This window comes from Wallemia ichthyophaga (genome assembly GCF_000400465.1).
Source record: "Wallemia ichthyophaga EXF-994 unplaced genomic scaffold scaffold2, whole genome shotgun sequence".
Taxonomy (NCBI): Eukaryota; Fungi; Basidiomycota; class Wallemiomycetes; order Wallemiales; family Wallemiaceae; genus Wallemia; species Wallemia ichthyophaga.
In genome coordinates, this window is record NW_008806275.1 from 195,197 (window position 1) to 207,752 (window position 12,556).

At 47.2% G+C, this 12,556-nt stretch overlaps 10 protein-coding genes across 10 annotated transcripts; 4 read left to right on the top strand and 6 right to left on the bottom strand.

Annotated features, from left to right (window-relative positions):
- Positions 1-26: 26 nt before the first annotated feature.
- On the bottom strand, positions 27-523 carry J056_002058 (uncharacterized protein; the record flags this gene model as incomplete). Its single annotated transcript, XM_009267922.1, has 2 exons — positions 27-146; positions 194-523. The coding sequence occupies 2 exons, from the start codon at positions 521-523 to the stop codon at positions 27-29; spliced, it is 450 nt and encodes a 149-aa protein (XP_009266197.1).
- Positions 524-1,390: 867 nt separating this feature from the next.
- J056_002059 (uncharacterized protein) lies at positions 1,391-1,700 on the top strand (the record flags this gene model as incomplete). Its single annotated transcript, XM_009267923.1, has 2 exons — positions 1,391-1,489; positions 1,545-1,700. 2 exons carry the CDS (start codon positions 1,391-1,393, stop codon positions 1,698-1,700), a joined length of 255 nt encoding a protein of 84 aa, XP_009266198.1.
- A 36-nt stretch (positions 1,701-1,736) lies between these two features.
- J056_002060 (Protein FRG1) lies at positions 1,737-2,654 on the bottom strand (the record flags this gene model as incomplete). The annotated part of the gene is made up of 1 exon (XM_009267924.1): positions 1,737-2,654. One exon carries the CDS (start codon positions 2,652-2,654, stop codon positions 1,737-1,739), a length of 918 nt encoding a protein of 305 aa, XP_009266199.1.
- Positions 2,655-2,819: 165 nt separating this feature from the next.
- On the bottom strand, positions 2,820-4,124 carry J056_002061 (uncharacterized protein; the record flags this gene model as incomplete). Its single annotated transcript, XM_009267925.1, has 4 exons — positions 2,820-3,732; positions 3,776-3,866; positions 3,911-3,980; positions 4,026-4,124. The coding sequence occupies 4 exons, from the start codon at positions 4,122-4,124 to the stop codon at positions 2,820-2,822; spliced, it is 1,173 nt and encodes a 390-aa protein (XP_009266200.1).
- A 523-nt stretch (positions 4,125-4,647) lies between these two features.
- Positions 4,648-5,603, top strand: J056_002062 (Uricase; the record flags this gene model as incomplete). The annotated part of the gene is made up of 2 exons (XM_009267926.1): positions 4,648-4,804; positions 4,855-5,603. 2 exons carry the CDS (start codon positions 4,648-4,650, stop codon positions 5,601-5,603), a joined length of 906 nt encoding a protein of 301 aa, XP_009266201.1.
- A 37-nt stretch (positions 5,604-5,640) lies between these two features.
- On the bottom strand, positions 5,641-6,478 carry J056_002063 (putative transcriptional regulatory protein; the record flags this gene model as incomplete). The annotated part of the gene is made up of 2 exons (XM_009267927.1): positions 5,641-5,850; positions 5,903-6,478. The coding sequence occupies 2 exons, from the start codon at positions 6,476-6,478 to the stop codon at positions 5,641-5,643; spliced, it is 786 nt and encodes a 261-aa protein (XP_009266202.1).
- Positions 6,479-6,601: 123 nt separating this feature from the next.
- Positions 6,602-8,001, top strand: J056_002064 (Guanine nucleotide-exchange factor SEC12; the record flags this gene model as incomplete). The annotated part of the gene is made up of 5 exons (XM_009267928.1): positions 6,602-6,832; positions 6,882-7,534; positions 7,586-7,658; positions 7,715-7,853; positions 7,913-8,001. The coding sequence occupies 5 exons, from the start codon at positions 6,602-6,604 to the stop codon at positions 7,999-8,001; spliced, it is 1,185 nt and encodes a 394-aa protein (XP_009266203.1).
- Positions 8,002-8,054: 53 nt separating this feature from the next.
- J056_002065 (U1 small nuclear ribonucleoprotein) lies at positions 8,055-8,921 on the bottom strand (the record flags this gene model as incomplete). The annotated part of the gene is made up of 1 exon (XM_009267929.1): positions 8,055-8,921. One exon carries the CDS (start codon positions 8,919-8,921, stop codon positions 8,055-8,057), a length of 867 nt encoding a protein of 288 aa, XP_009266204.1.
- A 253-nt stretch (positions 8,922-9,174) lies between these two features.
- On the top strand, positions 9,175-10,218 carry J056_002066 (uncharacterized protein; the record flags this gene model as incomplete). The annotated part of the gene is made up of 1 exon (XM_009267930.1): positions 9,175-10,218. The coding sequence occupies one exon, from the start codon at positions 9,175-9,177 to the stop codon at positions 10,216-10,218; it is 1,044 nt and encodes a 347-aa protein (XP_009266205.1).
- A 130-nt stretch (positions 10,219-10,348) lies between these two features.
- J056_002067 (Ras-related C3 botulinum toxin substrate 1) lies at positions 10,349-12,497 on the bottom strand (the record flags this gene model as incomplete). The annotated part of the gene is made up of 8 exons (XM_009267931.1): positions 10,349-10,589; positions 10,650-10,702; positions 10,756-10,821; positions 10,880-11,014; positions 11,401-11,556; positions 11,607-12,213; positions 12,257-12,378; positions 12,429-12,497. The coding sequence occupies 8 exons, from the start codon at positions 12,495-12,497 to the stop codon at positions 10,349-10,351; spliced, it is 1,449 nt and encodes a 482-aa protein (XP_009266206.1).
- Positions 12,498-12,556: the final 59 nt, after the last annotated feature.

Here is a 12,556-nt window from a genome sequence, read left to right on the forward strand (position 1 = left end):
ATGTTTGAGATGAAGGAACAAATAAATTACAAGAAGATTTTCAGGGATTGTTTAATGGATAATTTGAGTGCAGGGTAGAGTAGACTGAGTTGTGCAGACCACCAGTACTTGGACCAGTTATAATAGCGTTCATGATTGGCAAATGACTGTGGAAGCTTTTGAGTAAAAGAAAAAACACGGCAAATCTACTCACCCAATCCCTCCAAAATTGCTGTAAGAGTACCTGCCTCCTTTCACCCTCTGCATCGCCTACAAACTCCTTCAACGCGTGCTCACAGCGAATATTGTTATCTGACCAGAATTTATCATTGAAATTATCTAACTTGCGTCTTGATAGGTCAAATGACAATTCCTCTGATGAGAAATGATCAATTTGATTAGTTGGTTCGTATGGGTGATGTTGCTGATTCGGTGTTGTTGCATCCTCTGAAGCGTATCTGATTGGCCTTAAATGGCTGTACTGTGAAGGCGGACCAATAAGCGTCGCCGGTATTTGCCTGAATGCTATCAATCCATTTCTCATGGCTGTTACTTGACAACTCTCATAACATATGGCCAGTGTGACTCCAGCGAGTCAATCACCGCTAAATGTGAACAATTTCATTAAGCAGTTGAAGTGGTTGGTTGAGCTTTGGTCGTAATACTCCCCTCACTCCCACTTATAGGGTCATCACCGGGAGTGTTATCGCATATTTCACCAAATTACCATGGAATTTGAGTAATTTGTTAAGTAGCGGTGGATGGGAGCAGTGAGTGGTGTTTATTCAGTTGTAATTTTCCTCATTTCCCTTTCAAATCCCTTTAGAACGATTTCAAAGGTCTCAATTGGATTGCTCAGTATAACAACCGCACTATTCCTATATCTGCTGATATGGCTGCCTTATATTAGAAACACTCTACCTGATTATCAAAAATGGCAATCTGAGAAGAATACCAGATTTGTTATCCCTGTGAGTGTCAATTTCAGTCAATTTGAGTCAATTTTCAACAACTAAAACACTCACACAGATTCTAACAATATCAATCCTCTCTGGATGGTCCACTCTGTTTATTGCATTCGCTTCCACCAATTCCATTCTATACTCATTCTTTACTTGTGAGTAGGGTTTATTAGAATATCACACCTCTAAATTTCTCCTAGCCTGCTCTTTGTACTTGCTTGTATTCGGCTCTATCGGTTTAATCCCAACAAAAAGGAGACATGCTAACAAAGACATGTAATTTTTAATAGCGTATATAATAGCGTAAATGAAAGCGCATTAATAACTTATATGATAACATTGCTGTTTTGACTATTATCTGCTTTTCAACTTAATTCACAGCCATAACAAAATTTTAGTCCCCTAAGTACCCCTTTCTAGCCCTCTAGTGATGGGGGTTGGAAAATACGATGAGCAAATTGATTACAACGAGTACACAAGCAACCTTGCCAATACAGCTATCGATATTAGAAGATGCACCCAAGTTCGATCCCAACGACAAAGCCATCGTGGGTTGTAGTTAAATAGCCATACATACACTCACACACTCACACACTCACACAGCCAGCAACAAAATTCCTCGTTAAGCCAATTGGGATGATAATTGTTTGTGCACTTCTCGCTACAGCTGTCTGTCTAGTCGGGTACGCGACGTATGAGCGACGCAAGTACAGGATGCAATACAAGAGGCGAGTGAGGCGGATGAGATTGTTGAGGTGAGCAAGGTTAGCAGAATTTGTCGCTACCATTCAAAAGTCAGTCGATGCACGTAAACGTTAAACATATACACTCCACCCACCTCTTAGTTTTGCTGCGTCTATCGAGGAGTGTCTCATTGAGTTTGCCTTGTTTGACAGCCTGGCTGAGGTGTTTCTTGTCTGCGGGTGTGTATGTGTTGGCAGTGGCTTTTCCATAAGCTTGAAAGCGAGATGTGTGTGTAGCTTCGTCGGGCACGGCGTCAACCCCACTAGCAGCACCAACTCCATCCAGATCCACTTGCACACCACTCCCACTCAACTTGCTAGCTTCACGCGCCATTTCCCGCTCACCAGCGACTTTGTACCCCGCCTGCACTTTGACTGTCCAAGATTCATTGAAACCAACGACATGACTATCAGCGCGCAGGGTGACGCCACCACCAGCTACCTCATCGATAGCGAGGAATTTATCGTAAGACGATAACCACGCTATCGTGCTGTCTTGCTGCACGACTGGTCTCCACTGCTCGTTCGGACCTCTAGCCTCACTGAGTGCGCTGACGCAGCCATGCCGGTCAGCAGCGAGGAATCTCCCGTCAGCCGATCTGAGAGTAAGAGTGTCTGTGCCGCTTAGCTTGCTCGCTACCCACACGCTCGCTATGTCTGTAGGCGTGTATGTGAGCAGCGTGGGGGGTGCGGAAGGTGTGCCACTGCCAGAACCATCGCCAAGCACGTGCATGTGTGGACGCGATAGCGTAGCGTGGAAATTCAATACTGATGGCCCACCGCTGTGAAGTAGCACCGCTGGGCCATTTATATGCATCGCTTCGGTTGCTATAACCCAGCTATTAGATTCCGTAGTTTCTAGCGCCGCGTCGTTGCGTGTTTCTCCACTTTCCTTCTTCAGTCCAGATCCCCCACCTCGCTTTATCTTCTTCTTCCCAGTATCGCCTTTGAAATGAAGCTTTTTCGGCATCACGGTGATGTCGATGGCGTAATGAGAAGAAGGATTGAATTCTTATCAGGTACAAGTTGCACTTGGCAAAGTACACAGTACACAACACAACACAACACACATCAAACACAATACACTACCAACTTAACCAAATAAAGAAAATTTTTCAAAAGACTCAGAATACATCTACTCTTGGTAATCAGGGCGGAGTTTGCGCACCTCCTTGCCAGCTCTCCAAACTTCCTGGTTGTTGATGATTTCCAACTCAGCTTGCAAGTCTTGTCTGTAAGTGTCACGGCCGTTGAACTCGAGCGAGCGTCTAGTCTCGGTACCGTTCCTGACAGACTCGTAGAGCGACTCGAAGACGGGTTTGTTGGCTTCGTAGAACTTAGGTGCCCAGTCGAGCGCACCTCTACGGGCAGTGGTGGAACATGCGTTGTACATGTAGTCCATACCGTACTTGCCAATGAGAGGGAAGAGGGATTGTGTAGCTTCCTCGACTGTCTCGTTGAACGCTTCGGAGGGAGAGTGACCATTCTTTCTAAGTACCTCGTATTGCGCGAGGAACATACCCTGGATACCACCCATCAACACACCACGCTCACCGTAAAGATCAGAGTACACCTCCTTCTCGAATGTAGTCTCGTAAAGGTATCCACTGCCAACAGCAATACCAAGTGCTTGAGCCTTCTCGAAAGCCTTACCAGTAACATCTTGGAAGACGGCAATTGAGGAGTTGATACCTCTGCCCTCCTTGAAGAGAGTTCTAACAGTTCTACCAGAACCCTTTGGAGCGACGAGGATGACGTCTACGTCTTTAGGAGGGACAACACCAGTGTCTTCCTTGTAGACGACAGAGAAACCGTGGGAGAAGTAGAGCGTCTTGCCTGGCTTGATGAGAGGGGCGATATCCTTCCACGTCTGAGATTGAGCGGCGTCTGAGAGCAAGTTCATGATGATAGTGCCCCTGTCGATCGCTTCTTCGATAGGGAAGAGAGACTGGCCAGGGACGAAACCGTCTTCCATGGCCTCCTTCCACGACTGGCCATCCTTACGCACACCAACAATGACGTTGATGCCTTGGTCTCTGGCGTTGAGGCTGTACGAGTGAGAGAGGAATATTTTCAAGACACCGGACTCACGCTTGGCCGTGTCCTTGGGAGCCGTAACCGACCATAGCGAGGGTCTCATTGCCGAGGATTTCATGCAGTCTGTTACCGCCAAAGTCGCTGCCTGGAGAGTTGTTAGAGTGGAGCGCGTAGAATCACGTGACATACGCTCGTAGACTCTCTCGCTGCCACCTTCCTTAGCGAAGGTGATGTCCTTGTAGCCGCGGGTAGCTGATGGCTGTAGGTGGATGAGCTGTGTGTGCTGTGTGTGCTACTGCCTTACGAATCCACTGCGCTGGGCTACAGCTGGAGCAGCTCTGTTGATTGCACCGAGTGCGCGTGTTGAGCGTGTAGCCGCTCTCAAGGCTTGTCTGGCGATCATCGTGTTATTGATGGTGGCTGTGTGTTAAAGAGAGTGATTCGAGAAGACATATGGGAATTGTGATTTGTTGAAAAATTATGAGTCATGTAAATTACAAGTATTATTTAATCAGCCAATCTAATCCAAACAATTACATTTAACTCAATCTAATTGGCTCATTTTTCTCCTCTGTCGTGGCTTCTTCTTTCGGAGTTAGCACGCGAAGAGTGGGGGTGGAGTGTTGGGCGGTGTGAGTAGTATATTTGGCAATCTCAGCAACTCAATTTACTATTCCGATAGGTATTTCATATGTATACCATGTATATCCTGTGTCCTATTTTGCACAACCAGCTCAGTATGAACAGTATGACTTATCAAAGCATTGATTTTATTTGTACACATACACTTACACACTTGATCCATTATCGACATATTCGTCGGAGTTTATGTGTTATCAGCGGTGTTAATTGATAATTGATAACACGCGGTGATATAAATTATAAACCGAAATCCGTTAAACATCACAATCCCAATCACAATCACAATGACATCCAAACTAACCACCGCAAAATACGGCAAAGATGGTGTCAAGTTGTTGAGAATACTACGCAACGGCGACTGGCACGATATTGCAGAATACACCGTGACGGTCTTGCTACAAGGTGACATTCACACTTCCTACACGTCATCAGACAACTCAGGTGAGTTTGGTGTCTATGTAAACGCACCACCACCTCAAACCAACCCCCAGTGATTGTATCAACCGACTCAATCAAGAACACCATCAACATCCTAGCTCAAAACTCCCAGCATGTCCTTCAACCCGAATGTTTTGCTCTGGAGATAGCCCTCCATTTCCTAAACACATACGCCCATATCAACAAAGCCGAGGTGTGCGTTGTCAAGCACCGCTGGACGCGTATCTGTCCGAGTAGCAGTGTACAGCCACATGGACACAGCTTCAGACGAGATGGTGATGACAAGCGCACAGCGAGTGCACTAGTAGATGCAACGGTTTCTTCAGACACCCCTTCTATTGAATTGAAAGCGGGGTTGAAAGATGTCCTTCTACTAAAATCGACCGGTTCCTCTTTCGCGAATTTTATCATAGATTCCTTCACCACATTGAAGGAGACGGACGACAGGGTGTTTAGCACTGTTGTCGACTGCAGCTACACCCTCAACGCACCACAAAATGTTTCAGAGTGCTTCGCCCTTGCTTCTGCATTCGATGAGATTGCTCAGGGTGTGCGCGATATCACCTTGGATACTTTCGCACTCGAGTTTTCTGAGAGTGTCCAAGCAACACTCTTTAGTATGGCGCAGAAGATAGTTGAATATCACCAATTAGTTGATAATGTCAACTACAACCTCCCTAACAAGCACTACATTCCCATTGACTTGTCTTTCTATCAAATGAGTGTCGGTATGACCAACGATGTACTTCTGCCTACTGAACTACCATCGGGGTTGATTTGCGGGAGTGTTTCAAGATTGTAGCTTTGATTAATTTGATTGCTGGTAATCTTTTGATTTTCTATAATACAGAGTTTGTGTATACTTCAACAGCATCTGCATCCTGTTCAAGGGTCTCTATCAGATGGCTGAGTTTTTCTCTTAATTGCTCATCAATCTCAACCCGCTCACCCGAAGCGGGAAGGTAAGCGAGATCGTAAGAGGAGAGGGAGTGACCCTTTTCTTGTAGAAAATGAGCGACGGTAGTGAGTTGAGTAGGATGTGTGATGATCTGTGTGTTGTTTGAGTGAATAAGAAATAAATAAATGAAGAAAAAGACTAACCTCAACTAAATTCGAGGATATTTGTAAGATATCCTCACCACCAGCTTCCAAAGAGTCTTCAAAGAGCTTATCAAAGGGGTTTAAGTTGTCTAAAACCACCAAAACAACGCCTTTACGCTTAAAAAGATAGCCAGAAGTAGCCAAACTACCGCCGACTTTGTTGAGAATAGATTTGACCGAGTGAATGCAGCGTGTAGGGTTTGAAGTGCGGCATTCGATCACCAGACCTATCTCACCGAGTAGAGCTTCGTATGTGACGCTGTGACCTCTATCGACAGCACCGGAATCACCCCTCTTAATAGCAGCTTCAATGTTATCCTTGGGGACTGACAAGCTCTTTGCTTTGAGGAGAGTGTTGGATAGCTTTGCGTTGAGTGCTGGATCTGTAGCACCACCACCTGCTTTAACAGCGGCTGAGATATCCAAAGCCATCTTTGCGAATATCTTTGAACGAACTTTATCAGCAGCCCCTTTGTGGTGTCTAATCTTCGACCACTTGTTGTGGCCGCTGTGAGGAGAAGGGGAAGAAGCGAATGTTCTGATTATCTGATGTGAGGATATCAATGATCTCTTCATCTGATTAGAAGATATAAATCTAATTATTTCATTTTTAATCATCGCTGTTGCAATTTAAGGAGTACAGTCACCATCATCAGCACGACCAGGACCACCAGGATCACGAAAATTACAAAACACATGATGCCACGCGTTCCTCACAAATCCTATCCTTTAGACTTTCCAGTTTACTCGCTCACCTTTATATCCCCGCACTTACTGATTCTCGGCGGTGGTGGTGGATCTAGCTCGAATAGCGGTGTTAAGAATAAGCTTGGGATTTATTCGATAACCCAGAATGAATTGAATTTGAAATTGGCTTATGAATTGGATAACACCGACGACTGTCCTATGTCACTCAATGTTCCTTTGACAGTGCGTCCCGTAATTGGCTGGTTGCTTGTATAGCCTGACACGCCCACAGAACAAGCACTATTTACTTGCAGGCATAAACTCAAACTCTGAGGTCAACGAAAACTGCAGACTCTTCTCCATCGATCAGCAATCTGATCAGATTAATCAAATACACGCTAAACAGACTATCTTTACTAATGACGTCACTTGTTATCAGCGTGTGGCTCATTTCTCTAATGCTTCTATTCCCGTTCTCATCGTCGATGGCAAGTCTACCGAGAAATCAGGTTCACAGCTGCACGCCTTCAGTTATCCTGATATGAACCCAGTTTTACGCGACCCTCTTCAAATTAATGGTGATATTCTCAACGTCACTTTTAACTCTGACTCCTCTCTCCTCGCCGTGGCAACTCCGACCAATGTCTTAATTTTCACTTTCTCCGTCGACAACAAAGAGGGAAAAATTCACTGCAACTTGAATCTCAGTCACACCATCAACCACCCTGCCCTACCCAAGCCCAGCTCTCCTTCTCCCTCCTTCAGACATGCAAATTTTGGCAGAGGTGCACACACAAACAGGCTCTATACTATAACTAATAGCCCCCCTCCCCACAAGAAAAAAGCTGCTAGGCCATCTTTTCTCACTGCGTGGGATGTATCTACCTGGAGTGTAGTTAGGAGTGTGACTTTGGCTGATAAACCCATCACAGCTTGTGATTTATCGTGGGTGATGAGGTATTTAGCTTCTAATTATCACTAACCAACATAATCAAGTGAGGATGGTCAACTCATCGCTTTCGCCAGTGCTGATTTGAGTCTGGGTATTGTCTCAGCAAAGACTTTAGCTGTGAGTGGATCAAACTTTCTAACAATAAAAAGGGCAATTAATAATAATAATAACAGCCCCTCGTGCGCATCCTCTCTGCTCACTCTTTCCCCGTCACTTGTCTCTCATTCGACCCCACCGCCACCGTGCTGGCATCTGGAAGTCCGGACAACAGTGTGCGATTGATACAAGTGCCGCAGGATTTAGCAGCCGGTGGTGAGTAATGAGTGTCTCACTCGTGCATACTAACAATCATACTAACCACAACCCTACAGACTCAGCGAGGGCTTTCGTACACGCACTCGTTATCGCTATCCTCATCGCTCTTCTCGCCGTCCTGTTGCAGTTATACCAGACAAAGTGATATATCAATGTGCATCCATCTACATTTGAGTAATGAGTGTTTGATGAACACCCTCACTTCCTCGCAAAAGTAACCTTGATCGGTTTATCTGCCTCCACGTGGTACTCGTTGAGGGCATCCTTCGCAACAGCCGAGCTAGCTTCATCGAGATACTCTACGAATGCGATATCAGGTCTAGCGGGGATAACTCTCACTTCAGCCAAGTTAGGATACATACCGAACACCTCTTCAAGTTTCTCCTTGGGTGTGCCAGGTGGGAGGTTCTGAATGAAAAGGATAGTGTTAGGAGGGAGGTACTCGTCGGGCATTTGTTGGTGTTTCTGTGCGTTTGTGTGATGATGGGATTGAGAGGATTTACTTGGATCACCCTCGCCTGCCTCACCAGTATTTGTCTGTGCCTTTGCGCGGTTAAGCTGCATAAGACGAATGTAATTCTCCTTGCGTTTGAGCGGTTTCGCCGCTTTGCGATTAGACAAATGCGCTTCCAACTCGGCAGCTTTTTTCTGGCGACGGAGGACGGCGTCTGCGGTGGAACGGGCGAATGACACCTTCATCGGCTGACCGTAGAGAGGGAGGTTCTGGGTGTCGTTAACAGCCCGTTTGGCTACGTGTGCACTGTTAAAGGCTACAAAAGCCTGCCCGCGCATTCTGATGTTGCGGTGAGCAATCACATCCACCACCTCCCCGATGTTGCTGTAGAGGTTTCGCAGGGATTCTTTCAACGTCGCTAGTCTGATAGTCTCGTTGAGATTGCGTATGTAGATTGTTTCGTGGGGATTTTCAGTGTTTTCTGCGGGCGCTGATGGTGGTGTTGCTGCTGCTGTTGTTGCTGCTCCTGGTACTGCTGATGCTGATGTTTCTGGCTGCTCCTCTTCCTGCTTCATTTCAGGCTGAAATTCCTCCTTAAATTCTAAATCCATCGAGTTGCAAGGTGATGATGGTGGGTGACGAAGCGAGAAGCCACAGCTACAGCCAAACCCACTCAGACACGGGTTTGAACAAGCCGCCAGCCATTTTCATTTACATTTCCATGTCATTGCGCTATCAAATGCCTCGATATCCGCCGATTGCATAGTTACAGCGCGCAGTTTCCAAATAAGGGGTGCTGCGTGAGTGTCAGTCTGAACAACGACAACGACGACAACGAAGACAACAACAACGACATCAAGAAGAATGTATCTTTCCATTAGTTTACTCCCAATCCTCCTCCTCCTCGTAAACACCGTTGCAGCAGCAACCGAAACCACCTGCAACGGCTACGACGAGTTATGCAACCGCCGCTATTCCAACATCACCTACGTCGGTGCCCACGACTCCCCCTTCATCGGCAGCGCGCGTAACTCGAGCATGACCAACCAGGACTGGGCGGTGGCTGAGCAGCTCGATCACGGTGCACGTATGTTACAGGGTCAGATACACGCGCAGACAGACTCCTCCCTCCACCTCTGCCACACCAACTGCTTCCTCCACGACGGTGGTGCGCTGCTCGCCTACCTCGACAGCGTCAAGCGGTGGCTCGACGAGCATCCGCGGCAAGTTGTCACCCTCCTCTTCACTAACAGCGACGGTGTGGATGTGGAGCGTGTCGCTGAGCCGTTCCGCCAGAGTGGCTTGCTCGATATGGCGTATGTGCCGAGCGATTCGAATCGCAACTCGTGGCCCACGCTGTCCACTCTCATCGAAAACAATACACGCGTCGTTATCTTTATGGACTACCACGCTAACACCTCCAAAGTCCCCGCCATACTGGATGAATTCGACTATATTTGGGAAGACGCTTTCAATGCCGTTGACGCGTCGTGGCCTTGCCAAGTAGATCGCGGAGACGGCGAGAAGGGCATGTATCTTCATAACCACTACCTCGACAAACAGAAGAGCCTGCTCGGCACACAGTACTTCACCCCAGATATTGACCAGCTCCCTACTACAAACGCAGCTACTGGGGAAGGATCATTGGGCGATGGCATACAGGGGTGCACTGCGAAACATGGCCACCCACCTACTTTTGTACTCGTCGATTACGAGTCTCATGGTAATGGCAGCGTTTATCACGCTGCTGCCGTTGCTAATGGATTGAACTATCACAATCCAGGCACTATCCACCCTCCTAAGGCAGCTAATGAGGAAACTAACAGCAGCAGCAGCACCAGCACCATTAGCATAAGCACAGCGGGAAGCTTGATTGGGTTGCTTGTGGTGCTCATCATAACAATATAACAATATAACCCTATAACACTGATACACGTGAAAATTATTCTTGTTGATGAAATCAGCACAACCACAACGATATACATATACACATACACAGCTGCTATAATAGAAACAACTTTAAAAGTCGAGTGGGAATCTATGCAATAACACAGCCTTTATTCTTCTTGGAATGTCTCGCTGGAGGGATGAGGACGATGCGGATAGCTTCATCGAAGACGGCCTTCAACCCGAGCTGCGACTTGGCGGAGCATTCGAGATAGCGTACTGCTCCAATCTCCTTAGCCAGCTTGGAGCCTTCTGACCAGCTGATTGGGTTCATACCTCTATCTGCCAGTCTCTGAATCGTTAGTCTGTCGTTGCGGAGATCTACTTTTGTGCTGTCGGTGTTTGTGTATGAGTATGGCTGTATTTGTATTGCTCATGATGCGCCCACTCACGCTACTAATATGATAGGGACATTCGGAGCGTGGTGTTTGAGTTCAGGTATCCACTGAGAGAAGTGTGAGTTGGCGTGTATGCTATATGCGTTTACACCACACCCACTTTGTACTTGACATTCTCCAGCGAAGTGGGACTAGCAATTGAAAAAGCAATGAGGAAGACGTCCGTCTGGAGAGGAGGAGTGATGTGAGTGAGATACGTAACACGCAAACACACCAGCACCAACCTGTGGATAAGAAAGCGGTCTGAGCCTATCGTAGTCCTCTTGACCAGCCGTATCCCACAAACCAAGCGTGATTGGATCGCCATCAACGATGACATTAGCGCTGTAGTTGTCGAATACTGTGGGTACATATTCGCCCTGTTTTGGTTATTTCGAGGTGCAAGTACAATCCATCCAACCCACAGGAAATGCACTGCGAATTATGAGTTGATTGTAAATATGTAAATCCAAACAAACTTTGTGGTATATGAGATCAATAGACACGTTTTACCTGGGGTTGCTTCAACACTCCTCTATAGAACCTCGTGCGGCAGCAACTCACCGACAGCACCATCCCCAACGACAACGCATCTGAGGATATTACTATGTTTCCTTCAACAATCACACAAACTCACTTCATAGATCGACCACCAGGCATTTTTCAATGCGCTCGTCGTCGTCGTAGTAGTGATGTAACACAAATATTTTGAATTACTTTATTTACATTATCCCCGTTATTTCAAATGTTTGGCATGGAAGCGCACATGCTCCGCTGCGAATGTCGATATGAAGAAGTAGCTATGATCGTATCCTTCTTCGAGCGTATACCTCACACCGGCCCCCAATCCGCTCTCTTGAGCGGCAGAAACGAAATTCTCAGGCAGCAGCTGGCCCTGGGAGTAGAAGTTGTCTGCGGATCCCTGAGTTGCGTGTTAACCAACATTTGCACGTTGTACAATACACTACACACCTGTGTCAACAATATCTTCACATCTCGACCCTTCATCTGTCCGATCAGATGGGTAGAGTCATGCTGCTTGCCCGCATCGACGTCTCCGAAATACCCCTTAAAGGCTTTCTCACCCCATGGACACGCCGTAGGATTGAGGATAGCTGAGAAGCCCGATGCCGATTTGTATGCACCCCATTCGCGCAGATACGCAGTCACAGCACCGTGGCCACCCATGGAATGACCACTGATGGACGCGTTGGTCGTGTCTATAGGCAGACCAATTTCTTTTAACTTGACCGGCAATTCCTTGGTTATGTACGTGTACATGTTGTAGTGCTCGCTGTAGCCCGCCGTCGTGGCGTCGACGTAGAAACCTGCACCGGTTCCAAAGTCGTAAGCATCGTTTTCGCCTGGTACACCTGCGCCGCGAGGACTGTGGAGGGCGGTGTGAGTGATGAGTGTAGGGAGTGACAGGAGTGCCTTGAGTGCCTTGAGTGTCTCCAAAAGCAAGACAAAAGACACAAGACACCAGACACCGACACCGGAAAACACGCACCTCGTATCGGGGAACACCAACGCTATACCCTGCTTAGAAGCCTCGTCGAAGAAACCACCTTTCTGGGCTCTGTTGCCTATTAGCGCCACCCTCTGCACCCACTCAAACTCACGCATTGTCCTCAGTGCACGTCAAACCGGAAAGGAAGTAAAGGACGGGTGCTTTGGCGTTAGCGTGGGTGTTGGGTGGCGTGTAGACGTTGATTTGCGTCTCTAAACCACCCAGGCTGTGGCTCTGGTAGTGCGTCAGCTGCTGCCGGCCCCACTCCATCCACTGCCACCCACCTTGAACTTGTACTTGTCGATAAACCCGCCTGATACTTTGTTGGTCGATAATTTCTCAAATCCGCTCATGGTCGTTTGGGTGTAAAACTCACTATCCTTTATGACGTCCGATTATCGGGTGAATAATC